The sequence below is a fragment of the Marmota monax genome, unplaced genomic scaffold (genome assembly GCF_021218885.2).
Source record: "Marmota monax isolate L192 unplaced genomic scaffold, Marmota_monax_Labrador192_F-V1.1 WCK01_AAM20220418_F8-fsc00036, whole genome shotgun sequence".
NCBI classification, from domain to species: Eukaryota; Metazoa; Chordata; class Mammalia; order Rodentia; family Sciuridae; genus Marmota; species Marmota monax.
The window spans coordinates 5,232,499-5,259,637 of NW_026694491.1; the positions used below are offsets into that span (position 1 = coordinate 5,232,499).

Genomic DNA, 27,139 nt, shown 5'->3' on the forward strand with positions numbered 1-27,139 from the left:
TGGAGCCTAACTTGGCCTTGCCTGTAATTTTCTTTCCTTTTTTTAAAATAACTTTATTTTATTTATTTATTTATATACTTTTTAGTTGTAGTTGGACAAAATACCTTTATTTTATTTATTTATTTTTATTTTGTGCTGAAGCTCAAACCCAGAGCCTCACATAAGCTAGGCGAGCTGAGGCTCAACCCCAGCCCCTTATTTATTTATTTATTTTTTATTTTTATTTATTTATTTTTTTTAATGTTTTATTTTTTTAGTTTTCGGCAGACACAACATCTTTGTATGTGGTGCTGAGGATCGAACCCGGGCCGCATGCATGCCAGGCGAGTGCGTTACCGCTTGAGCCACATCCCCAGCCCTCCCTTATTTATTTTTAATGTGGTGCTGCGGATTTAATCTAGCCTCACATGTGCTAGGCAAGCACTCTGCTACTGAACCACAACCCCAGCTCACCTGTAATTTTCACCCATTGGTGATACAAACCAGCAAGCACCATTCTTAATTTGAAGTTATTCAACTACTTTAAGCCTTCACCTGTACAAATACCTTCTTTCTATCAATTGTTGTATATTTAATTTAGATTCCAGACCTATAGCCACTTTGGTCACTTTTTTCTGGACATGATTTTGATTGTGTCTTTTGTATCCAAACTCAGCCTATGTGTAGACACCAAATGAGTCAGTGGAAGCTGAGGGTTCAAGGAGGTTAAGTGGCTGGGAAGGTTTGGTGGACCTGTCTGTTCCTTTGGTGTGAACAGGGACTGCCTGGCGATATTGACTGCTTAGCAGCTGTGCTGCACTGTTGGTATTCATTGGTTTTTGGTTGATCAAAACACCATTTTTTTTCTTCTATGGACTTTGGTCAAGCCAGTTCTCCATTATGTCTTCTTATATAACTGCTGTTTCAAACATTAATGTAGGAATTTATAAAAATATAAATTTATGCATTTATGTCTTTATACATGTACTTTTTTTTTTTGCATTACAATATTATGGTAACACTCATAACTATGCTCTTTTGAGAATTTACTGTGTTTATCTTGTTGGGTTTCCCCACAAGATTTGCCTTTGGGATCACTTTGAATGAATCTTGTTTCTTCCCTTTTCTTGGTTTATCTATTAAGAGAAGTTTGCATATCTAGTTCCTATCTGGATCTCCTCTCCTCTCAGATATATTTTGATTTTGGCTAGTTCACAGTGGAGGTAGTTGTGTAGAAGGAACACCCAGGGGCAATTTCTGTGTTTATGTCCATGTACTCCTCCATGTCCTTCCTTTTGTAGTCTGAATGATTATTTTCAAGTCATTAGAGCCCTTTCCATGCTGTGGACTTGGGTCTCTCAACTGCTCTTCGTCAGAAAGTGAGATGCTAATTTTTTTTTCATACACGACAGCAGTGAAATGCATTACAATTCTTATTACACATATAGAGCACAATTTTTTGTATCTCTGTATATAAAGTATGTTCATGCCAATTTATGTCTTTATACATGTACTTTGTTTTTTTTGCATTACAATTCTTCATACACAAATAAACCACAATTTTTCATATCTCTGTTTGTATATAAAGTATGTTGACACCCAATTCAAGTCTTCAGTGAGATGCTAATTTAAAAAGTGTTGTGGTTTTCATTTTCCTGAGCAATTCGGGAGAACCTGACTTGACTCAAAAAACAGGTTCAAAATAGGAGAAAATATTTGCAAATGATGTATCAATATACCTGACAAAAAAAAACCTTGTATCTAGAGTATATGAATAACTATTGCAACTTAATGAAAGCAAATCATTGAGAAATTGGCAAATGATTTGAGTAGGCATTTCTTCAGAGATGACATGGGTTGCTAGTAAGTGCATGAAGGTATGCTGAACATCACTGGTGATTAGGAAAGGAAAATTAAACCATCATGAGATCCACTTCATAATTCTGTGAGTGGCTAAAATTAAAAAGACAAGCAAATGTCAATGAGGATGTAGAGAAATCGGAACTCTAATACCCTGCCAAGGGCCTATAAGATGGTATAGCTATGTTAGCTTGGCACTTCCTCAAAATATTAAGCATAGAATTATTATATGACCCAGCATTCCATTCCAAGATATAAAACCAAGAGAAATAAAAATTTGTTCACACAAAAATGTGTCTAATTATTTGTCTTTTTATTGTTGAGTTGTAAGAGTTTCTTTTACAAATAATAGTTTGGATATAAATCCCATATTAGATATATGATTTGCAAATATTTCCTCCTATTCTGTCGATGGTTTTTTCACTTTGTTAATGATGTCCTTTGCACAAAAGATTTTAATTGTTATGAAGTGTAATAAATTTTTTTCTCTTGTAACTTATGTGTTTGGTTCTGTATGTTTTTGAAGTGCTAAAACTGTTAGCTCATTTTTTTATTCTGGGCTGGTTGGTTGCTGTAATATGCCAGAGGAGTTAGCTGTAAGTAATTAAAATATTAATCTACCTTTGTTATTGAAGAACAGGAAGCCCACACAATTCTGAGGTTCAGTTTATTGATGGTTTTCTTTGTTTAGTTTTGTTTCCCTACCCCACATTTACTCTAGAACTTAGCATGGTGTGATGTGTGTAATAGGTGCTCAAAAACAAACAAAAAATCTTGTTGATAAAATCTAAGAAAGGAATCTTACTTTTGCTAAAGACCTAAACAGTATTTTGTGTGGGCTTTGAAGTTAGAGCTGAGTTCAGATCTTAGCTCTGCTGTGTAGTCTTTCCTCAGTTTCCACATCTGTAAAAAGAGATAATGTGTATATTGGAGTATTTTTGCAAAGACAGCATATGACACCCTTTGCTCATGTAGAGTTTCTACAAAGAGTGGTCATTTAATTGACCTGTCTCAGTTTCTTTGTTTGGTAAAATGGAAATGATGCTTATCTTGAGCCATCTCAGCAGTGTACACAACTTATGAGCAAGTAGATTTTCTCTGCTTCTTTTGTTAAGTAAAATAGTCTGTTTTTCACAGCCTCAGGAGAAATCCTTCCTTGGTCCCTAACCATCTATTTTTGTAGAATTCTTGTGGAAAAATTTTCTTTTAGACTAGTTGCACTATCCAATACAGCAGCCTCTAGCCATATGTGGTTATTAAAATTAAAGTAAAAGCTCAGTTCCTCAGTTGTTCTAGACACATTTCAAGTGCTGAGTAGACACGTGACTGGTTAGTGTGTCTATCACATTAGACAGTGTGATAGACAACATCGTCATCACTGCAGAAAGTGTTGTTAGCTCTGGATCATTTCCCGTGACTTTTCTTCAGCTGTGGAGCCTGTGAGGTGAGGCTTTTCTAGACACTCAGTTGAGCACCTTTCCAGCACCTCTCTTGTCCTCCTGGGGTAATACCTAGACCCAAGATTCTTGAGTGCTTTAAATCTTGGGAAACAATGATTTACATATCCTAGGATGTGTTTTTTCTTTGTTGCTATTGTTATTTCAGAACTTCCAGGTTCCTCTCTGGTCACACTGTGCCTTTGTAATAAATTTGACCATTTTAGGTGACCAGTAGGGGCCTCTTGGCATAGTTTTGGTTAGGTGACTATCACAGTGGCCTAGGAAGGGAAGCAATTCCCTAATTTTCTGAGATTTGGTTTAGAAAAAAAGGAAACCTGTATTGCAAACAGACATTGAAGATTCTGGAAACTTCCATTTACAGAACAAGATAATGTCCTAGAGATGGGACGTTTGGGAGATAGTTTAACAAGGACTTCTTCCCCCTGACCATGCCTCTCTGCTTGTGAGACCATTAATCTGGCATCAGTCACCAGTCGATTTCTCCCTGGTGATTTTGAACACATTCTAGCATTCTTCTCTTTGACTTAACAAATAGGAGGAGAACAAAGTCCTTGTGTTGGCAGAATTGCTCTTATGCTGTTGTCTTTTTCTTTTTTAAAAAATATTTATTTTTTAGCTTTAGGTAGACACAATATCTTTATTTTATTTTTATGTGGTGCTGATGATCGAACCCAGTGCCTCACGCATGCCAGGCGAGCGCGCTACCACTTGAGCCACATCCCCAGCCCATGCTGTTGTCTTTTTCTTATTCTGATTTTCTGAATTCATGATTCCTTGAGCTATTCCCATGGATTTACTGATGAGTTCCCTGGGTGTGGGAATCACCTTGGATAGATAGATCCCAAGGATAGTTTCCTTTTTACTTGACCCATGATAGGCCTCTTCATGAAAAAAGTACATAGAATCAGGGGCCATGAGTATGTGTAGGGTCAAACATTCTTTCCCATCTGCTGTTAAATAGTGTTGACTTGTCCAGGCGAGGCCAAGTGAATAAGCCCATAGTCGTTCCCGAGGTGTGCAGAAGCAATTAACTTTACTTTCAACCTTTCCAAAACCTAGATTCTAGCAATTGTTCTTTGGAAAAGGGAGTTTGTGTGATTAAGTAAATTTTCGAACAGTGGGTTGAGCACAACTAAACAGGTGTCTCCCCCCCCCCCCTCAAAGAGGCTTAGGGCCTTTAATATGTTAGTGGATGTTGTATCTATTCTAGTGAGAAGTATGTTTCCCAAACTTACTTACCATAGTACCCTGTGTTGGACCATTTGGTACTTGCTTGGGCTAAAGGTCAGTGGTTTGAGAAACAGGAAAACACCCACAGTGGGAGAGCGCAAATGGAGCAATTTTGTAAATACTTCTGCTTTTTGTTTCTCGGTGATTATTTTTAACCCAAGCAGTAGTCATTTGAAATTCTTATAGATTCATGGGCTCATATTAGATAGAAGTGTCCCAAATCTTGCCGGATTAGCAGCAGCATCTGGTTTGAAGAGAAGGTAATCCTTGCGTTTGATTTTTTTTTAAATAAGGAAACTATTAATGAAGCTATTGATTCAGTTCTTTCTGGCATACATTTAGGGTCTGCTAAATATGTTTTTCTGCTTCAAGGGGAAATTGGATTCTAGAAAATAAACAATAAGAGGTAATTCTTATGTTGAGAATTCATTAATGACTTTTAGAAGGCATCTAAAACTATAAGGGCAAATTTTGTTGAGAGGACAGGTTATTTGTGCATTTTGCTTCTATTAATATTTTTCTGGGCAGATTAATTAAATGAACTTTTTTTTTTTTTTTAAAAAAAACAACTATGTCTGTTAAAGTGTTAGGGCAGTGCCTGATAGTTATAATAATACTAGCTAACATTTCTTAAGTGGTCACTATGTGCCTGGCACTGTTCTTTTTTTTTTTTTTTTTTAAACAGATGTTGATGGACCTTGATTTTATTCATTTATTTATATGTGGTGTTGAGAATTGGATCCAGTGCCTCACACTTGCTAGGCAAGTGCTCTACCACTGAGCCCCAGCCCCATGCCTATTCTAAGTATCAAACATATGTTAGTCATTTAATTCTTAAAAGAATGTGACAAGGTAGCTGTTATTTTTACTACTATTTTACAAATAAGATTATAGTAGACATTTTCTAATAATGAGGGCTAGAATTCATTATTGGGTTGATGTTCATAAAACAGTGAATAGCAAAACAGGTTTTATAGTTTCTTTAATTTTGACATAAAACTGATGTTCATAAAATCCTAGGTAGGATGTATTATATAATTGATTTTGTAATTAATTCTCCTTTAGATATCAGAGTTTTTTTAAACTTCTAATTTGGAATTTTTAGACATTAGTAAATACTATAAAAATGAAATTTTCTTTGATCTGTGTTTGATGCTAAGGATGCAAAGATGATGGAGCTCTGATTCCCTGTCCTCATCAAGATGTCATCAAGTAGGGAGGTGATAAGAGCTTCCAGTGATCATTTCTTAAGCTATGACAGGAAAAGTGGTTTCTTGCTTCTTGTTTTTTGTAAATATGTTTAAGTTGTCAATGAACCTTTATTTATTTATTTATTTATTTATTGATGGTGCCAGGGATTAGACCCCAGGGCCTTGTGCATGTAAAGCAAGCATTCTACCAGCCCTATATCCCCAGCCCTATTTTGTTTGTTTATAAATGGTGCTGAGAATTGAACCCAGTGCCTCACATATGCTAGGCAAGCACTCCACCACTGAGCCACAACCCCAGCCCCCTGCATCTTGCTTTTAAAAATTAAAGAGAAAATTCTACAGGCTGCAGTGAGAATGGTCACAGTTTACGAAGACACAGATGACTTCATGGTAGGCCCTAGCCATAAAGCCAGTGCCTTTGTTGATTGAATCAACTTTAAAGAAAAACAGGGAGAGAGGGGCCAGGAGCCAGTGTCTTCCTGGGGAATTCTGTATAAAGGCCCATTTTAAGTTGGTGGGCAGGGCTTCTGGCTCTAGCAGGGCTTCTGAGCCCTAACTGTAACCTGGCAGTGCTCCCCACTGCTCCCCAAGATCCATCTTGCTACTTGGTGTGCCTCCTCCTCTCCCTTTTCTCCTCTGGGTGCCCACAGTGCACACACTGATTTGCTTGATAGTGCCCCACACGTCCCTTAGGCTTTGTTGACTTCTCTTCATTCGCTTTTCTTTCTGCTCCTTAAATTGGTTCACTTCAGTTGTCTTCTCTCTGAGTTTATTGATTCTCTTTTCTGCCTGTTCAGATCTGCTGTTGAACCCCTCTAGGAAATTTTTCATTGTAGTCATTGTACTTTTCAGCTCCAGAATTTCTGTTTGGCTCCTTTTATAATATCTATCTATTAATATTCTCATTTTATTCTTAGATTGCTTTCCTGACTTCCTTTAGTTCTTTGTCTGTGGTTTCCTTTAGCTCGTTGAGAATACAGCGGTCCCCCTCATTGGGGTTTTGAAACTGTAGATAGTACCAAACTCTATAATTTAATGTTTTATCCTTTTTAACTAAGCATTTATCACATATTATAGCTGTAACTTTTGCGGTTTGAAGGTGAGGAATCAGAACTAATAAAAATTAATTTTTCCTTCACAATTTCATGGATAGAAGATTTGCTCTTAGGTAAGAGCTTTGTAATTTTAGTGCACATTTTTTTTCGCCCTGTTTTTATTGAGGACTTTTGCCTTTTCACTTACAGGAGGCACTTTTTGACTTCTCTTCAGCACATCTGAATTGCCAGCAAAACTACTCTCGCACTTTGGAGCCAATATTCAGTAAAATCAGGGTTGTTTGAATGCTGTGATGGTGTGAGTTGATTGATCTGGTGACTAAGTATACACATCAAGGATACACTGAACAAAGGGATGGTTCACGTCATAGTCAGGACGGAGCAGAAGGTAAAAGACTTAATCACTCTAACAAGAAAGTCACAATATTTTAAAGACTGATGAATTGTTTATTTTTGGCATTTTCCATTTAATATTTGAGAATGAAGTTGACACAGGTAGCTGCGACCACAGACAGTGAAGCTGCAGACAACAGGGCTACTGTATTGATACAGTTGATTTAACATCTTGATTAGTGATTCTAGTCTGGGTTTCCTCATCAGTGGTTTCTGACAGATTCCTTTTTTTCCTGTGAGTGACACATTTACCTGTTATGTGCTTCATGATTTTTCACTGAAATTTAGACATTCTGAGTGTTATAACAGGTTAACTCTGGAAAGCTCATTTTCCCACTCTTCAGAGTTTAGGCTGTTTTGTTGGTGGGGGTGTTGTCCATTTGTGACTTTTCTAAGCTGTTTTTAAGGGATATGTTTCTTATTTTGTGTGATCAGTGAAGTTCCTCTTGTGTCGGCCAGTGACCTGAAAAGACTTTCTTGATGTCTGGCTCCAAAAAGGGGAAAACATGCTCTCAGGGGGACTGGGGGGTGGGGGTGGGGGTCATTTCTTAAGACTTCCCAGTCGATGCTCTTAGGGGAAGCTGCTGCTCCCTGTGAGGGCCAGCGCCAAGGCAGGCATCAGTGTCAGTCCCTCAGGTATTGCCACCCCAACCAAAACGCACATCACCAAAGTTTTGGAGGACAAAGTCCTACTGCCCACTTTGGTACCAGCCAGCCACTTCAGGAACATGGCTGCTGCCCCAGAGCTGAGGTGCGGCTGAGGAATGAGTCTAGAGGCTGGTTCAGTAGGAGGCTCACTTAGGATCAACAGCCTCCGCCTTCACGGGCACACCCCTGGTTCTGAGTGTCTGGTTAGGTTCCAGAGTTTCTAAGTGGCTCGTTCCAAATGCTCCTGACAGTCCAGTGGTTGCTTTAGTGGAGGACTGACTCCTGGAGTGTCCCTGCTGTGTGCCATTTTGTATGACATGGCTCCTGAGAGCCTGGTTTTTATTTATTTATTTTCCCCAGGTTTTTTTGAGATATAACTGAAAAATAATATTTATTAAAGTTATTTAAGTTATACAGCATGGTGTTTTGGTTTACAGTATAAAGTTATTACCGCAATAAAACTAGCCTATCAGTCACCTCTCATAGTTCCTTTTGTGTGTGTGTGGGGAGGGTGTGTGTGATGAGGATACCTAGGATCTCCCCACTCTTTTAGCAGATTTCAAGTACATAAGACATTGTTATAAACTATAATCACCATGCCATACACCAGGCCACCAGAGCTTATTCATCTTATAACTGAAGATTTATATCCTTTGGCCAATACCTCTCTGTTTTCTCATACACAACCCCTGGCAACCAATTCTATTTTCAGTTTCTGTGAGTTTAATTTTCTTAGGTTCCACATATAAGTGAGACCTTGCTGTGTTTGTCTTTCTGTGCTGGCCTTATTTCACTTAAGGTAAATGTCTTCTGGGTTTGTCCATGTTGTCACACGACAGGATTTCCTTCCTTTTAAAGATTGGGTTATATTTTATTGTGTCTGTATATCACATTTTCTTTATCCATTCATCTGCCTGATCATTTTTGGTCACACATGCCACCCTTGTGGTTAAGTATGGTAGGGGGTAGATTCAACTCTTCCAGAATCACAGAGGGTCAGGGGAAAGGAACAATTCTCCAGAGAATGGTAACACACGCTTACCTCTCTAAAATAAGAACACACATGAGGGAGCATGCACTGGGGGCTGAGCCTGGGCTCTGGAGCTGCGCTGCCTGGGCTTGATCCTGACTCTGCCACTTGCCAGCTTGTTGGACCTTAAACACGTTACCTTCTGTGCCTGGGTTTCCTCAGCTGTAACAGGAACTGTTAATGGTACCCTCTGCTGTGAGCATGAAATAGGCCAAGATACATAAAGCCTGGCACATGGTGCTATCTGTAGGTGTGTTATTTATTATTATTGTTAATATCAGAGAAGAATGCATTGGTAAGCATGGGATTTGTAGCTCTCTCCTGGTTTACCTGTCCTGTGACTCTATTTTAAAAGGTTGACATTGCTCTAAGTATTGAAGCAATAAACATTTCAGATTCACCCTTTGTTTGGGTAATTCTTTTTCTTTTCTTTGCCTCCTTCCATGTTATTTCAGATGTGAGAACCTAGTTTATTTATCATCAGCCAGTTCTTAACCCCTTGAGAATTTTATCTTTTAAAATCCACATTCACATATCTCTGTAGGACATTTGAGGTAGTTTTATTTGTTTATTCTTGCTAGAAATGGATGTGTTTTCATTAGGCATAAACTGAAAGGAGACTATGTACTTGTACCTGACGGGACTTGAGCTTAGAACTACAAGACCTTCAAAATTGGACAGCCAAAGCCTTCAGATGAGGTCTGAAGATTAGTTGTGATAGTTGCTGTAAATTGAATATTTCCATTTGTTATGCCATGCCAATTGTTTTATGTGTAGTTTTTCATTGATCCTCAAAGAAGTCTTATAAGATGGCTATCTTATCCAGTTTACAGAAGAGCAAGTAAGTGATCAAGGAGGTTAGGTAAGCTGGCAGAGTTCTTGGAGATAGTGTATAGTAGACCTGTGACTTGGACTGAGGCCTGAGCTTTGACCACTTAATTGATGCCATCATTCAGATCTGGAATGTCTCCCAAAGGCCATGTTTAAAGGCTGGGTGCTATTGGGAGATGGTTGGAAATTTAATAAGAGGTGTGGACTAGTGGGAGGTCTTCTGTTCATTGGGGGTATGCCATTCAAGAGAATAGTCGGACTCCACTTCTTCCTATTCTTCTCTTGCTTCCTGGCTGCCATGATGTACTCTGCTGCCACAGGCCTAAATGCAATTAATCATGGACTGAAAACTCTGAAATTGTGAATCAAAATAAACCTCCTCTCTTTACAAATTTGTAGTCTCTGGTATTTTGTTATAGTAATGAAAAACTGACTAACATATGTAGTGCCCACATTTGCCATTACAAGATGATGATGGGTGAAAGACAGATTTCAGACTTGAAAAACCAATAAAAAAGAGACATAATAAAAGTAAAGACAGTAAACCTGCCATGAATAAACAAATATCAGTGGATGTTGATAAATAAAAAGTTTTCTTATTATCACAGGAATCCTGATATTAGTTCCCCAACTAAAAAGAATGAAAAATACATATACATTATGTATCATCTATATGTTAAAAATAATCCTACATATGAAAAAAAAACACTGATTCTAATTTAGATACTTTAAAACAGTTATTTTTAAATAAATTTTCTTTTTGTTATTTGGGTGTATGAAGTCTAGTTACAGTATAGTGTCATACTTCTCTTTGAATCCACAAATGACCACTGTTTTTAGAAAAGAGGAAAAGAAACCAGTGTCCGAGATGGAAATTTCATCATTTCCTATCTCTTATAGAAAATAGCTACCCTGGTATGCCCAAGCTATGCATGGATGCTTGTAGATTCTCTTTTCTCCAAAGAATGTCTACTGTGTTCCAGGCACTGTGCTCAGTGTTGGAAATATAGTGAATAAGACTGACAGGCCCTTTCTAAACTGTACTGTAGCTTAATTCTAGTTGTATAATGTAGGTGATAAAGAACTATATGAGTCAAATATAAAATTTTAAAACCTCACGAGGGAAGAGAGAAAGTGCTTTGAAGGGCAGGCTGCACTTTAAGATATAAGGGTCAGGAAAGGCCACACTGAATAGGTCATATTTGGAAAATATTGGGATAAGTGAAGGAGGGAACCTTGTGGGCATCTGAGTAAAGTGTTTTAAGAAGAGCCAATAGTATGTGCGTAAGTACAGCTGACTGGAGGGGGGTGGCTGGGGAAGAGTAATTGGAGATGTGTTCAGAGAGGTAACTGGGGTGAGGAAGGATAAAATCTTGGAAGGACTTTGGCTTTAACTACCCTACATGCCTTGAGCACCTAGAAGGATGGAGGAGGACAGAGTCGGGGTGGATTTAGGAGCTCATTTGAGGACACAAGATACCCATTAGTCATCGCAGCAGCAATGTTAAGTAAGTAGCTGAATGTTAATGGTTCTGGGATGGAGATACACATTTGTGAGTGATTAATGTGTGGATTGCATTTAAATCCATGAAATTGAATGAAAGCACAAAGACAGTGTAGACGAGGTTCCAGACTAAATCCCGGGCCCTCCAGGAGTTAGGGGATGAGGATGAAGTAGCAAAGGTGATGTGGAAGAAGTAGTCTGTGAGGTAGAGGACAGTCTAGTAGAGGGTGATGTCTCAGAAGTCACATGAAGAGAAACTTTCAACTCTGTCCAAGGCTGCTGATCTGTCCAGTCATATGGCCAAAAACTGACCACTGGATTTAGCAATGGCCACTAGAGGTCATTGGAGCTGTTACATTAGAAGCTGGCTATTGATTAATACCATCTGTCACGGTTTTTCTTGGCAAGGTGAACATCATTTACCCAGCTGTATACCCTGTGGCTTAGAATTGACTTTCTCCTACTTTACCATTCCAGCAACATCATCTCCACATACTTGTTTTTGCAGAGGTGTGGTTTTAGAGCTGGGGAATGTGCAGAACCAGTCTTGGACCGTCTGAGTGACACAGGCAGGTTTTTTCCCCATGGTAGAAAGCAATTCCAGGATTCCTAATGCCAGATCTGTTGTTTTGTCTGGCACATAGGAGATCAGTTCTGGGCAGAGACGGGCTTCTTCCTCATCTCTCCAATACTGTTCTCTCCCTGATGAGCCTGTTGAGCATAGATGGAAAACCACCCTACAGAATGCTTAGGAGTTCTTCAGAACTAGGTTTGGATTTCAGTTCTGCCACTCACTAGCTATATGACTTCAGGCAAGCTAATTCATCTCAGTGAACCTCAGTCTCTTCAGCTGCCAAATGGGGACCCCATAAAGCTGTGACAGTTGAACTGCCCCTTGCCTCTTCGGTACTTTGCACAGGTCAGTGCATAATGAGAGTTCCATACATGGGGTCTCTTATGATTATTATATTGGGACCATAGTTTTCAGGGTATTGCTTTTGTTAGAACCATTTAAAAAAAAAGAGTTTTAATTGATGCCATTGCCTGGGGTTTATTTACACAACAGATAGACTAGAGTTACACCCACAAATCTGTTAAGATTTTCCCTGAAGAAGTTACCAGATGTCCTCCCCCCCACTTCTAGTTGCTGCTACTAGGGGAAAAATGCCAACAAAACAACCTAAAATGGCAGACTGCACACTCAGGGCAAATACATAATTTGTTCCCCTTTATCAGCACCGAGAAAACAAAACTGTCAGTTTCCCATTCCCCAGGTTGCCATCACTCATGTGGCTCGAGACAGTGGAGGAGGCAGCGTGGTGTGTCAGGTATACCTAAGAACTTCTTATCAGCACGTTCACTGTTGAGAGACCTTCAGGGTGCTTAGAGGTTACTCTGGCTCTCTAGGACATTTTTATGGTTGCAGCTAGGAATAATGCAGATTTTTTTTCTTCAAATAAATCCACATCAACTCCTTTCAAAATATACTTGGAAAAGTAATTGGTAGTGCTCATTAAGTGTAATGTGTGGTATGGACCGGCTGTCCTCAAATCAGCATGTGTTTAGAAACTTTTTGACCAACCTGAACTTTTACTAATGTCAGCAAGGCATTTCTTAATTCCAGTCCCCTTTTGGGGGCACGTGGGAGTCAGTGAACTGTTTTCCTGAATAAAAAAGATAAGTATGTTTAACTGATAATTAATAGTATCTTTTATTTATATTCATTCAATAAATACTGGAATGCCATTATGTGCCTGACACTGGTAGGCATGGACCAATTCATCTTAATTCATGCTGACCTCTTCTAGTTAGCCTTAGTATTATGTAAATTATCAGAAAAATGAGTTTCCTTCCTATCCCATACCATCAGGTTTTGACCTTCCTTCTGAGAATTTTCCTGCAAATCCACTGATGTATGTATATATCATTATTATCTTCTTTTGCCTTTCCATACAAATGGGGTACTTTATAGAAGGTTCCATCTCTTGCTTTTTAATTCAGCAGTCATTCTTGTTAACATATTAGCACCAACTGATCTACCCCATTAGTTTTATTATAATTTCATAGCATTCCATTGTATTGATGTACCATAATCTAATTTTCCAGACTTCTAACTTATTTTGACATGGAGATATTACTTTTTACACTACAGAGTTTTTTTCTTAATGAGAATGCGTGGAATGGTTTATTACTACTAACCTAATACAGGCACATAGTAGACTTACAATAGATATTAGCAGAATGGATGAATTGGTTCTTTCTATATTACATGTTGGTTATTTTACATATTATTTTTCTTTATTGATCATGGAAAAATAAAATTCAGCACTAAGAATTATCACATGTTCTAGATCAACATAGTCTGTGTTAGTGAGGTTTGTGCCATATCTCATGCATCCCCAGCACCTAATTTATGCCATTGTATACTCAAATAGTATCCCTAGTGAGGACAACATAAATTGTTGTGTTTTAGAAGGCTGTTGTTGCCCACCAGCACCAAGAGGAAAATGGTAGCCCTCTTTAGACCAGTGTGCTAGCACATTTCATACTGTGTGGCAGATATTTTAATTTGAATAAATGGTGGAGGCCTTAAACTTAGTTCAGACTCTGGAAACATGGAAACATTAGTCAGAATTGTTCTCAGAAGTCTTCGAGTCTTTAGGGCTATGACTCTGAAGACTCAAGAGATGCACTTTGAGTGAAGGGGTCTTCCGCTTCCTGTGGCAGGGACTCTCTGTGTTTCATTTCAGACACCTGGGTTCAGTCAACAAATGTCTTCCTCAAGGTCATCGGACAATATAGGCATTTTGGAAGATGGCTCAATTTTTACTTGTTTGCCAATAAGTTATCACAGCGTCCGGGAGCTTTTGTGGTGGGCAAAGTTCTCCAAGGACATGATGCAGGTTGTGGCCTGAGGAAGCTCACAAGTTGCTTGGGGAGACATGGTCCCACCTCCCGCGAGTAAGCACTATGGTGTATTCTGGCAGTAAAGAGCAGGACTCAGACTGCATGGTTTCCCTTTCTGGCTATGATCTTGGCAAGGTAATTGACGTTTTGTGGATTAGTTCCCTCATCTGTGGAATGGGGAAATAACAGTATTTACCGCATTGTCATGTGAAGTACATGACTTAATACATGAAAGGTGCTTGAACAGCTCCTGGTATAATGAGCACCTTGTAATGGTTGGCTGCTGTTGGCCTATGGTATAGCCCTACAGAATGAAGAAGGACGGGACAACGATTTCATATTAGGGTATGGGGCTGACAAATGCAAGCCTCCATTAAGTGCCATCTTATCTAGTCCTTAGAAAGTCCTAGAAATACATGACTGTGAAGTAAGATACTTTAAAGATGTGATAATGGATGCAGCTTGCCATGAAGCAGTTTGAATCTGTATCTGATTCACAAACCCATGCTCCTCCTTCTGACATTTTTAGGCAAATATAGAGGGAAGGAAGGAATCTTTGTTTTTTGGACAGTGAGTGAAGATCAGAGCACTTAAGCTACTTGCCAAAGATTACATGGAGACCCAGATTTCCATAGAGCAAATCCCAGTGTTTGTGGACATTTGAAGGGTTGACGTGTAGAAGGCGATAGGTGGAATATCTTGCTCGAGCAGCAAGCCAGGACCAGTGTCCTGAAGTAGGTCAGCTTGGGCTAAAGATTTTCATGAGGCAATCTTTGTCATGAGGCTGTGCAATACAGAATGGGATGGCAGAGTGTTTCCTGCTAGGATAGAGGAGGCTGGAGGTTTATGGTCCAGAGTTAATTATGGAGGTCCCAGGGGGCCGTCAGGGCTCTGGTTCCTGCAGGCTGTTCTCTCCATGGACCCTCAGATGTCACCTTTGTCTTTATAGTACAAAAAGGACTTCTGCCATCTCATCTTTGTGCCAGGCAGTGGGAAGGAAAACAGTGTGACTTCTTCTTCCAGGACTTTCTGGAAGACCTGCCCGGCAGGTCTGGCTACCTGATTGGAGAGGTTGGCTGAGAAATGTGATGTTTTGGTGGGACATTAATGTGCCCAGCTAAAAATCAGATTCTATTACCAAGAAAGGAGAGGATGAGGATGAGTGGAAAAATTTCAATTTTCTACCCTCTCAAGTATATCTGGTCTCTTTTAGGTAAAGAAACTGAAATTCAGGAAAGACTTGTGACTTGCCCAGTCTTCCAGATTACGGAGGCATAATGGAGACACAAGGTGCTGTCCCTGACACATTTCTTAGTTGTACTTCTGCCCTGAATTTATACCAAGGCCAGGGCTTTGGGCTTAGGATTCTAAAGGTCTTTCTCATGAAGCAATTTTAACAAATTAGCAGGAACTATTTATGCCTTTGGGGAAGCAGACTGTGGAAGATTTATTTTTTTGATTATTAGTTTTATGTCCTCCAGTGTGTTCCCAATTTATTTTTTCTTTATATCCTGCCATTTTATGAATTCAATATTATACGTGTTTTTAGTCTATTTAGTACCTATTGATCCTTTTGTGTATGTACTGAGGATTGCCCCTGGGCATTCAAATGCTGGTAAAGAATAATTACTGTGCTGGTTAGTAAAAGTGACAACACATGAAACTTTGCCTTGAACAGGGGAATTGAGTGAAGTCTGGATTTGCTTCATTATTCCAGGAAGAAAATACCACTTATTAGAATGCTTCCCATGGAGATGTATTATTTTTCTATTTTTAAAAATCTTTGCTGAAAGTATTATTTAAAAAAGGAAGTCATTCACTCAACAGTTTTGGGCAATAGAATTGTGATTCCTGTCTTAATATGGTTTACCAATTAGTAGAAAATTTTGGTTACGACTGAATATTAAAAATGCTGTGATGAAATAATTCCAGGTGTTGTAAACACACAATGGGGAGAAGCACCTAGCCCTGCATTTGGAGGCAAGGGAATGCTTTCCAAGAAGGGGAATTTCAAACCGTGTCCTAAAAATGATAGGAATTAGGAACAAGAAGATTTTTTCCAGGCAGAGGAAGCATCATACATAAAGACAGAGGGACCTAAGAGATGCTGGTACATTTTGAGGAACTCAGAGGCATTCTGCTTAGTGAAAGACTACAGGCAATGGACAAAGACTGGCCGGTTGTGGCCAGGGCATGAAAAGCCATATAAACCACATAAAGGATCCTTAGGGACTGGGATTCTTTTTTTAAAAAAATTTTTTAATATTTATTTTTCAAGTATCGGCGGACGCAACATCTTTGTTTGTATGTGGTGCATGAGGATCGAACCCAGGCCGCACGCATGCCAGGTGAGCGCGCTACCACTTGAGCCACATCCCCAGCCCCAGGGACTGGGATTCTGTCATTGGATTAAATTTGGGGAATGACACCTGAGATTTGAATTGCAGAAGGATTTGGAAAGTGGGTGATGGAGACTGTTTCAGCATGTGCAAGTGCCCTGAGGTAGAAAGATTCGGGCATGAACATGGAACCTAAAAGGCTAGTTTGATTGGAATATAACTGTGAGGGAGAAGGGGGCAGTGAAGACTAGAGGCGAGTCTCCATTTTGAATCCTGTAGTCTGTTAATGATTATTTTTTTAATCCTAGAAAATCATAACTTTAGCTTCTCTGTAGCAAATGGACTTGGAGCAGGGACGACAAGAGTCGAAAAGAGGAACCAGTCAGGGAGCCGTTAAAAGAGACCTCTTTTTGGACTAAGAGTCAAATGGTGAAACATGGAGAGAAGGAGATCAGTTTACGTGATTTTGAAGAGCTTGTTAGAGGTCAAGGAAGAGGGATTAAAAGGAGTGCAGGTATTTATTTCCAGGCTGGTGTTTGGTTTCAGTCATCGGGTCCTGACTCACATGGCTGTCCACAGAACAGGCTGGTCTGGGAGACAGAGAAGGACAGCCTTGGAATGCTCCTGCCTGTGCCCAAATGCTGACAAGACGACTTGTTGGGCTCCTCCAGAGGAGCGCCTTACTGTTGGACAAGAAAGAAGCGGGGCTGGGTAGGGATCATAAAGCTTGCTTGCTCCTGGAGCTCTGATCCTCCTCCTCCCCTTTCTTCTCTGATTCATTGATCTTGTTCCCAGCCTCTGGAGCCTCGTAGAACAAGCGTGATCACTCTTCACATGACAGATATTCTAAGGCAGCTGACGTGTTCACTGGTCCTCCTCAAGTTCACATCCCTGTTCCTTCAGCCGTTCCTCCTGACTTTTATGTTTGAAGCCTTTTGCCAGGCCGTCAGTCACCTTCCTTCAGACACATTCCGTTGTGCAGTGTCTTTCCTAAAACGTGACAGATTGCTGCTGGCGCTCACCTTGACAACAGAAACGAAGGCCTTTGGAGAAAATGATACCGATCCTTTCTTCAACATTGTGTTTGCATTAGTATATCTTCATAGAACAAGGTTGAAAAAACACAGAAAACATAAGGAAGAAAAATTTAAATTCCTGTAATAATACTACCCATAAATAATTAGCTTAAATTTTGGTTTTGTTTCCCATAGTCTTTTCTATATATGTATTTGTTATTGTCTTAAAAATCAATACAGGTGGACCTTTTGCTTTTATGTTCAACTGTTTTTTTATGTTGGTAAAAGTTCTAATTGGACTAATTAGGCTGTGCAGAGCACTTGCCTAGCACATGAAGTCCTGGGTTCTATCGTCAGCACCACATGAAAATAAACAAATAAAAATAAAGGCATGCTGTCCATCTACAACTGTAAAATTTTTTTTTTAAAGTTCTAATCACCATTATTTTGTTTGACCACTTGCTGATGTAATGAATTGTTTCTAGTTTTTCACTTTTATAAATAACATGCATTTGCACGTACACAGCAGCACCTCAGCACACACGTCTTTTTTCTTGTCTCATCTCCTCGGCGTAGATGCCTCTGGTGGAATTACTGGGTACAGATGTCTTCTGGGTACTTGGTCCTCTAGGAGGGCTTCACTCATCTCTCTCTTCACTCTACAACAAGGATAGGTGAACCCATCCATTTCAGTATACCTTGCCCCATTCTAGAAGGATAAGACAAATGGTGACAGGCCCTAAGTATGAGGAGGGCAGGTGTAGGTGAGACCTGGCTTAAGCAGCTTGCATTTTTGAGTGCTGACTCATGTGTCAAGCATTTGCTAAGCCTGTTGCATATATTTAAATGAAGTACTTCTCATACCAGCCCTACACATCGTATGCTGCTACAGATAAAGAAATAGACACTCAGCAAAGTGGCCTGCCAAAGGCCACAGATAGCTTCAGTGTAAAGATAATTTAGGCATCAGTAACAGAATAGTTGACTAAAGTGGGTTTTAATTCTAGGTTTTTGTTTAGTAATCCTTTTTCCTTCATGTGTAATGTAGATACAGAAAAGTGCACACACCTTTAATGGTGTTATTTGATGAATTGTCATAGTTCCCACCTCAGTAGCACCATCCAGTCAAGGAATGGACTATTATCCATGTAAAGCATCCTCCAGGTCCCTGCCTGTCAACATTCACCTCCACAAGATGAGCCATCCTCATTCCTAACGTTATAGATCCTGTTTGCCTGTTTTTGAACCTTATGTAAATGAAATTTTTGTGGACATATTCCTTATTAATTTTTTCTCCTTTCCCTCAACATTTGATTCTGAGAGTAATTTATTTTGTGTAGCAGTGATGTGTGCACTTTTATTTCTGGAGAGCATTCATCTTGTATGACCACACCACAATTCATCATTTTACTGTTGTTGATGGACTTTTATGTTGTTTCTGGTTTGTGACTCCAATGAATGGTGCAATTTGGAACACTTTTGTACAGCAAAAGATAACATGTGCTTTTGGCCTGGGATGTGGTTATGTAATTCTCTGTTTTTCTGTGTCTAAAATATTTATTTGAAACTATTCGTGTGTGTGTGTGTGTCACATGTACTGTGTGCTTCCAGAAAGGAACACAGTTGGGATCTCTGCTCAAGGGAAGGGCTGAAGATCTCCACATCAGAAGAAGTCCCTCTTGGAGGGATGCTTGCCTCAGTGAATGGGACATTAACTCTGCTGCTGGCAGCTACCAACAGGAGCAGCTTCAGGAGGAAGAATGTTTCTCTAATTTAATTATGAATCTCAGGGAAGCATATCATGATCCTCTTCAACCTGCTGTGCTGAGTGGCAGGATGCCACTGGATGTCTACCAGGTAGAGGAAGGGGCAAGGGAGTGTGTACATCTTTACACTCTGCGACGGAAGCATATCTCCACACACAGAGTCAACTACAGAGATTCGGGTCCCAAATTTGGTCAGACCCCTAAATCATTTATCTCTACATTTTGAAGATTTCAAGAGCATATTGTGAAGTTGGACAGACTGAGGGTATCACAATCCTGCTGTGCCTAGGGCAGTTCCACTTATACCTGTTCTTTTGGTGCCACTGTTAATAGCACCTCCTTGGGTCCTAGTAATGTCCTGGCTTTTATGATGAGTTATAAGGTCCCCTACTTAGACATGGTGATTGAGGTTCTGCCACTTAGGTGCATTGTGACCTCAGACAAGTTACTCTGCTTCTCCAAGTTTTGTGTTCCATACCTGCCACATAGGGTTGTAGTAAATCTTAAATAAGGATGCAACGTACTTAGTTCTGTCTTGGTTCAGAAAAAGGATGCAGACTTCAGACCTTAAGGCCTTTTACATTTTATCTTGGCTACTGTTACCATTGTAACTAGAATTATCTTCAAGCATGATGATGAATTGTGAATGAGACGAAAGAAGCTGGGAAGCTGTACATTTTCTCCATCTTACCCCTAAAAAGAATTTGCTTTACTTCCCAGGATAGGAGGAGTAATTGGCTTTCCTTCAGGGTTGTACTGCAAATGTGGAAGCTAATGACATTTGAATGTGAACTCACCATTGGTTAAACAGGGTTGGGTTTAAATGCCTTGGTCTGCACTTCAGGGGGTGATAAGGAAATCTTGAGATGGTATTCACTATTATCAGTGGAGTGACCATCCAGTCTGGTTGAGGCCTGTTGCCTTCTGTCAGCCTTTAATAGCATTCCCTTTGCCTCTCAAAGGTCTCCCATTTCAGGTCTGCATAGGACCACCCTGAGATGAGGAGTCAGACCAGAAACAGGGCAAAAAGATCCATAAGCAGGACATTCCAGATACTATTATATCGGAAATGTGAAATGAATGAAGTATAATTATCTGTGTTAAATATGGATAAAGCTCCAAATAAATGTTGAATGGGAAAGCAAATTGCAGAGGGGTACCTACTGTATAATTTCATTTATGAAAAGTTAAATGATTTAAGCAAAGTTAAATAATTTATTGCCTGAGGACACATAGATATTTGATGAAAATATAAAGAAAAGCAAAGGGGTGATTAATTCAAAATTCAGATTGGTGGTTATCTGCATGGGGGTGGGGGAGGTCATAGAAAGATGCCTGGCTTCAAAGATGTATTTTATACTATTTCTCAGCTGTGAAATTGGTATATGAATGTTTCATTATTGTTCTTTTATTTAAAATGTGCCTACATGTTAGGATTCTTTTGGATTTATTGTGCTGTTTTACCAGAAGAAATAAAATAATGTACACAGAGTAAAATAAAAATAAAACATGATATTGCATTATGTCAAATTTTATACTTTTACGCTTGTTTGCTCTTTGAGGTGATTGTTCATTGTTGAATGAGTTGAGGGAGAAGGTAGCCAGTTTAAGCTTTGAGGTGACAGACGATTTGCAAGTTAATAGCTTTAAGTCTTTATAATCCTAGTTGTTACAGGCCTTCCTTCTGATGTTATTTCTACTCCTGGTGATGCTGCCTCCGCTCTTACCAACCCACCAGTGTTCATGGAGCAAACGTTTTCTAATTCCATAATATATATTATGGCTTTTATGTCTCAAAAAAAAAAAAAAAAAGCCCTGAGATAGATTCCAGTGTCACCTCCATTTTACCATTAAGGACAATGAAGCTCTGGGTAGTTAAGAAATCCAGCAGAAAGTATCTGCCTTGGGCTTCTGGCCTCCCCATTCCACCACCACCTCCAGGAGGTAGAATGCTTAAGTGCTGAGTCCAGCCTAACCCAGACATGGTAGAGGCAAAGGCTGAGGTTTTCAGCATTTTCCGGAAGGCTTTCTACCCCATCATATTTTTGAGGACAGCATTTTTTGTCAGGCTCTGCTTGCTCTCAGTAGCCAGCAAGTTCCTGTCGCTCGGCTAACATGATTGCTGCTCCCTGGTGACCTGTGAGAGCTTTCCAGCCCCTGGGGCAGGCTGTTCCTGCACAGCAGGTTTCTGTCGCACCTTGGGGTGCTCTTGACCTGACTGATTTGCACTTAGTTCTTAGTTGCGGGGGCAGATCTGAACAGTCCTGAGTGACATTTGAACACTTTTTTATTTGAATTCAGATTTAATATAGTTATCTTAAGAAAATAATGAATATATAACAAAAGAAAAAGGGAGAGTAGTGCTGCAGAGGGGTGACTGAGCCCAGCGAGATGCTATGGCAGGCAGAGAGGCCTCTGGGTGGAACACAGCTTTGGTGTGTTATGTCATCTCACTGCAGTCCAGTTTCCTGAGCTGTAGGTTGGAGATGGTGCTGCCATGGCAGACTGTCACTTGGCCCAAAGATGACACTCTTTCCTTCCTAGTTAAGCCAGGAAGATGTTACTTAAGCTCTGCAAGATGGGCCTTACCCCTGTCCCTAGGAACTGACAAGTGAGTGCTTTCTGGTCCCGGGGAGGGAAAGGGAAGTCTGTTGGGGGAGAGGTTTTCTTCTGTGTTAGGAGGAAGCAGAGCAGCAGCAGCTCTGCCTGTGGGTCTCTCTGCTCCTTTCTTTGAATGCAGCTCTGTTGAAATGCAATGCTCGGGGCTGCTGCAGCCAGTTCATAACTGTGACGGGGGGGAAAAAGAGAATCAGAGATGCCAGCCCTGTGTCCTACCATCACCGAGCCTCCTTAGCCTCCCTGGAACTGTCTTTATCTGGATTCCTTGTTATGTAAGGAAAATAGACCCCTTTTATGCACTCTCCTATTAGCCACATTTTCTGTTACTTGCAACCAAAAAAGAAAATGTTTTCATAGTGTTTATTCCTTACTGAGTTTTCGTGAGAACTAGAGAGAAAATATTTCTTAATGTGTTTGGAACACAGTAGTTATGTTGTGGTAGTTGTTATCTTTACCATTATATCATCCCCAAGTTTCCTCATGACTGTAGGTATGGGGTGGTGGGAGAGAAGAAATATTGAAGGTTTTGGTCTTTTTCTCTTCCTCTGTACATCCTGCCTCTTACGAGAGATCATATGAGGTTTGGCGGGGGGGGGATGGTGTGTCTGAGATAGGGGAGTAGAAAGGAAAAGGGGAGAGTAGGTAATGAAAGGATTAGAGGAAATCAGGTAAGCAGAATTGACTCATGGTTTGAATTTATTTCTCTCACATCTTATTTACCTGAAATGAATTTGGTTATCTTGGTCCCTGGTATCTGTTTTTTCATAGCCTTAGCATTCATAGCTTGAAAATACTGTTAATGCTTACTCCCTTAAAATCTTTAATGGCTATTCCTTTAAACTGGAGCTCAGGGAATAGTGCTTTTTGACAAACATTTCTGGTAGACTTATTATAATGAAGCAAAGTCTCTATTTTCAGATCCCAATTACCTTTCAATCCAGTTGCTGTCATTAAGCTACGCGTGCATTTAGAGTGCTGGAAATTGGAGAAATGAGTGCATTACCATCAAAGCATGAAAGGCCAGTGCTTTGCATAATCATTGCTGGAATGGTTCCTCGGGTTTGGCATCTGCCACTCTCACCCTGCAGAGCCCTTGTTTGGGATACTGCCTGTGCAGAGTTCTAGTTACTGGTTTTAATCATTTTCAGACCCTGATGTGAATCCTCTAGTCACCTCCAGTTACTTTTTCCTTGTGGCACAGTTTTGTTTTAAGTAAGAGTCCCTGTGATGATTCTACATTTGCCAGAATAATAAGAGGAAGGACACTGTACCCTGGTTGATATCTCTGACTAGTGGGTGGACTTTTTGAGCATGACCTCGGGTGGGGAGGGGGTGGGTGTTCTGGCTGGTTTTAAGTTACAGTGCAGTGGAGAAACTGAGCACCTAATCCTCTCCAGAAAGGTGAAGTGAAAAAGTCCTTGATCTCCACAGAGCTTTCTGTGTCCAGGCAAGAGGAAGAATTGGCATGAGAAGACGGGACCAAATGGGTGAAGAGGGAGAATGGGAATCCAGTGTTGGGTCTGCAGGCCAGGAAGGAGGAGCAAACCCAGAGATGCTTCTAAAAATATGTCAACAGGTACTGGCAGCACTACCCCTCAGAACTGCTATGGGCCACTGTGCTGGGCAGGCCCTGAAGTCTCATCTGGGCCATTCATGGGCCCAGGGAGGGAGAGTTGGGGGTGGTCTGGGGAAGAGACCAGTTGATAGGGGGATATTGAAGGGACTAGTGGTACAAGAATATTTAAAAGTCTTAAGAACTGGCATAACCAGAATGCAGCCTGCTACAGAAAAGCAATTCTGAACCAATCTCTCTGTGTTCCCCCAAATTACATTGTGTGGGAAAAAGGCAGGCGGGGTTTATGCCTGCCTTCTGCCTGGCACATAATAGGAGCTTGATTAATATTTACCAGAGGAAATTAATAAACGAGTGTGCCACCAAATGATGTGTCAGAAATCCTCCCTGTGTGCTAAAACAAGAATTAGTTTTCATGAGAACCTTATTGTATTTCTGTAGGTTTGGGATTATGCATAACTTACACGATTTTCAAAACAATGGCAGGAAAGGAAAAGCAATGCGTCCTTTTAGAGAGGAGAGGATAGTTTTTCCTTTAAATAAAACCAGAAGGAACTATTGAATCTCCTGGTATTTTTCCCTTTGTCCTGTATCTTGTAAAAATAATGTATGCAGGAGAAAAATCAATTGTCTTTACAAAGGGAGCCAGTTCACTGTTTTAAAGAAGCCTGCATTAGGTGGCTTGAAGTTTCTGTGTTAGAGAATTATGAGAAAATGTACTTTTTGTCTGATCAGAAAACATGAATAGAAAATGACAGCAATCATTTCCCAGCCACAGGCTCTGTATCAGGATGAAACGTGGTGTTTGAGTTGTAAGGCAGAATGTCTCCTGAGGATATTGTGAAGATGTGTCAGCTGGCATGGCCAAGTTGAGCAGTGTGTTCTATAATGAATATAAATTTTGCTGTGGCCTTTGAATACCAAATTAGTCCCAGAAAAGAAGTGCGTGCCAAAAGAGCCTTGAGTAGTGTGGATAGTTCAGATGAATGTGCTTAGGAGGGGTTAAGCTCTATGCTATTTCAGTGGACCAGAAAAGGTAATGGAGTTTATGTGACTTACCCTGCACCTTTGTAAAAAGAATCTGAAGTGACTTTCAACAGATGTTCAATAATGATGCTAGGATCTAGAAATTGAAAATCAGGACCAAGAAAAGAAGAGAGTCCTGGTAGCCATGGCAAAAAGGGAAACATAATTAGGTATATAACTCATAAGTTAGGGAAGGTAAGAACTTGTCAGTTTCTCAAAAGAAGGCAGAATTTTTAAAAATACTGCAAGTCTTTGTTATTCTGGAGTTGATGAAGTAGTTTTGATCTTTCAGTTTTCTTGCTTGCCCTCTGCTGTTTCTTTAACTGTTACAGTTATTCCTTTGCTTCATAGTCTGCTAGTTTTTAGTGCCATCAGGAGATATAGACAAGGAAAAGGAGGTCAATTCAGAATAGTCAGCTTTGTTGATTAAAGTTCTGGTAGTCATCTGTGGTAAGTCATTGTAACTAAGTTCATGCTATTGAGTAAAAAAAATATTTATTGGGCTGGGGTGTAGCTCAATGGTAGAGTGCTTGCCTTGCATGCATGAGGCACTGGGTTTGATCCTCAGCACCACATTAAAAAATAAATAAATAAAGCAAAGATATTGTGTCCAAAAAATTTATTCTCTAAGCCCACAGAATGGAGAATTACTCGTTTTTTTGAAGTCCCTGTGACTTTGTGTCAAGCCCATCTAGCTGTGCCCTGGGCTGGGGAGTGGAGCCCCTAGCTGGTAGGTCAACATGAAAAAGTGAAAGTTCTCAGGCTGGATTGTAGCTCAGTGGTAGAGACTTGCCTAGCATGTGTGAGGCACTGCGTACAAATAAAATATTGTGTCCATCTATAACTTAAAAAGTGAAGGTTCTGTGCTTGGGTTGGGGGTAAAGAGCTGTTACCCCTGGAGGATAGTCATTAAGTTGGAAGAAGACTGAGGGTATTTCATTCCTGGAGTTCCCAAGCCTGGGAGTAGTTTCAGAGTCACCCAAGGGAACTTTTGAAAAGTCCACACTGCCAGGCCCCACCCTGCAATGACTGGACTCTCGATAGTAGTCCCCAGGCATGTGAGTTTTATTGGCTGCTGTTTTGATTTTAAGCATTTTTTTTTTTTTTGGGTGGTGGTGAGTAATCAGCCTGGCTTTGAAATTGTTGTCTGTCTGCAAAGGGGAAAAAAATCCCTCCTCTGCACCATCCTAGTACTGTCAGCCTCTTGTATGGTTCCGAAATAAGTTTCCTGAGTAAGGATGGGAAGGGGGTGGTTCCTAGATGGGTTCTAACCTGTCCAGTCCAGGTCTGGCAAAAAGCCAAACATCACTGTGGAAGAAACCGAGATGCAGCCCTGTGAGATTTTCAGGAAAAGTGAGAGAGAAGTTAGATATAACCCCAGGTATGAGAAACACCATCCACGCTGTACATGTTTGCCTTTGGCCTGTCCTGGGTATTACATGCCACTTGTAATAGTAATCTGATCACAGACATTTGAGATTTCTTTGTGCTGAACTCTGCATATGACCTGAACACAGTCATGTGATGTAGCCATTACGATTTTCCTTGCTAGTGAATGAACAGGCCCTATTTGACTTAAATTACATGATTTTGAAAATCATGTCACTTAAGAGGTGTCACTTAGAGACAGCCTAGCTGGGTCTGAAGCCCAGGTCAGAACAATCCTTGAATTCAATTTGAATAAAATAAAGTTTTACTCCTGAGCATATTTTTTTTTCATTCAGTATTGCATTTTTCCTTCAAAGCCTCAACTCACTTGTCTGTCTGATCAAGTTTGCACAGTACTGGCTTAATGGAAGAGCATCCATTCATGGATTTCAGACATTCACATGAAGCTTGCTCTGCTAGTCTCCTGCAAGGCAAAGATAAACAAGGACTCAACTGTCAGGAGGCTCATGGTACAAAGCAGCTAGGCATGGAATGGGCGGATTGTCAGACCTGGGACGTGGCCCACCACTGGAATGGTTGAATCAAGGTTCTGAGATTGAAGGAGGAGATATGTGGGTCAGGAAAAGCCATTGGTGCCTACTACATGTCCCTGCATTCAGGGAACTTCAAGACCGGTGGGAGAAGCTCACACAAAACCTGTCGTGTTACAACTATCAGTTGGCATCGAAAAAGGTGTGTGGTGCTGTTGGCGCTTTAAACACGGAGACCGAAGCTATTCTAGGCTTTAGAAGGTTTCCCCAAGAAAGCCTTGCTTGGTGTGCTTAGCAGTGATGCCCTGTGTTCAGTTCCCATCACACGCAAAAGAAAGAAAACTAACCATGTTTGAGGTGAGATCTAACAAATGAGTATGAGTTAAATTTATGTTGACTTTTATAAACATTTATCACTCCAGAAGATGTTTGTACACGGTTTTCTTTGTTCATGTCTGTGAAATGTGCTGCTGTGTTTTGTAGAGTTAAATGTCTATTTTCTCTCATTGAATATTCTTTAATGAATGCATTTGTGCATAGAGATTTTTTTTTGTTAAAGAAAATAGCAAGAAATAGGTTTACTAGATGAAAGGATATAGCCACCTTTACTATTGTAGCCCTTTCTAAAGGTGTGAGGTGACTTTCACATCCTCCTCATGGAGCCTCTTCAATTTATCGACAGCTCTTTCCATCTCCTTTGTGGCACATCTCTGTCTACAGTTTTCCTGATATTCTTTCACTCTTTGCAACTGAAGCTCTGAAATTTCTCATAA

At 40.2% G+C, this 27,139-nt stretch overlaps 1 protein-coding gene across 4 annotated transcripts in view; it reads left to right on the top strand.

The window, feature by feature from the left end:
* Nucleotides 1-27,139, top strand: part of Tmcc3 (transmembrane and coiled-coil domain family 3) — a 262,003-nt gene that overhangs the window by 37,046 nt on the left and 197,818 nt on the right. Inside the window, exons 1-2 of one of the 4 annotated variants that reach the window (XM_046419285.2) lie at nucleotides 4,537-4,789; nucleotides 6,985-7,183. The exons of 1 other annotated variant lie outside the window; for it this stretch is intronic. In XM_046419285.2, the coding sequence (XP_046275241.1) occupies nucleotides 7,151-7,183 (33 nt within the window). In that variant the 5' untranslated portion in view covers nucleotides 4,537-4,789; nucleotides 6,985-7,150. Of the gene's footprint in view, nucleotides 1-4,536; nucleotides 4,790-4,892; nucleotides 4,936-6,984; nucleotides 7,184-27,139 lie in introns of those variants that run through there. 2 more of the 4 variants (XM_046419287.2, XM_046419286.2) reach the window with 2 other exon arrangements.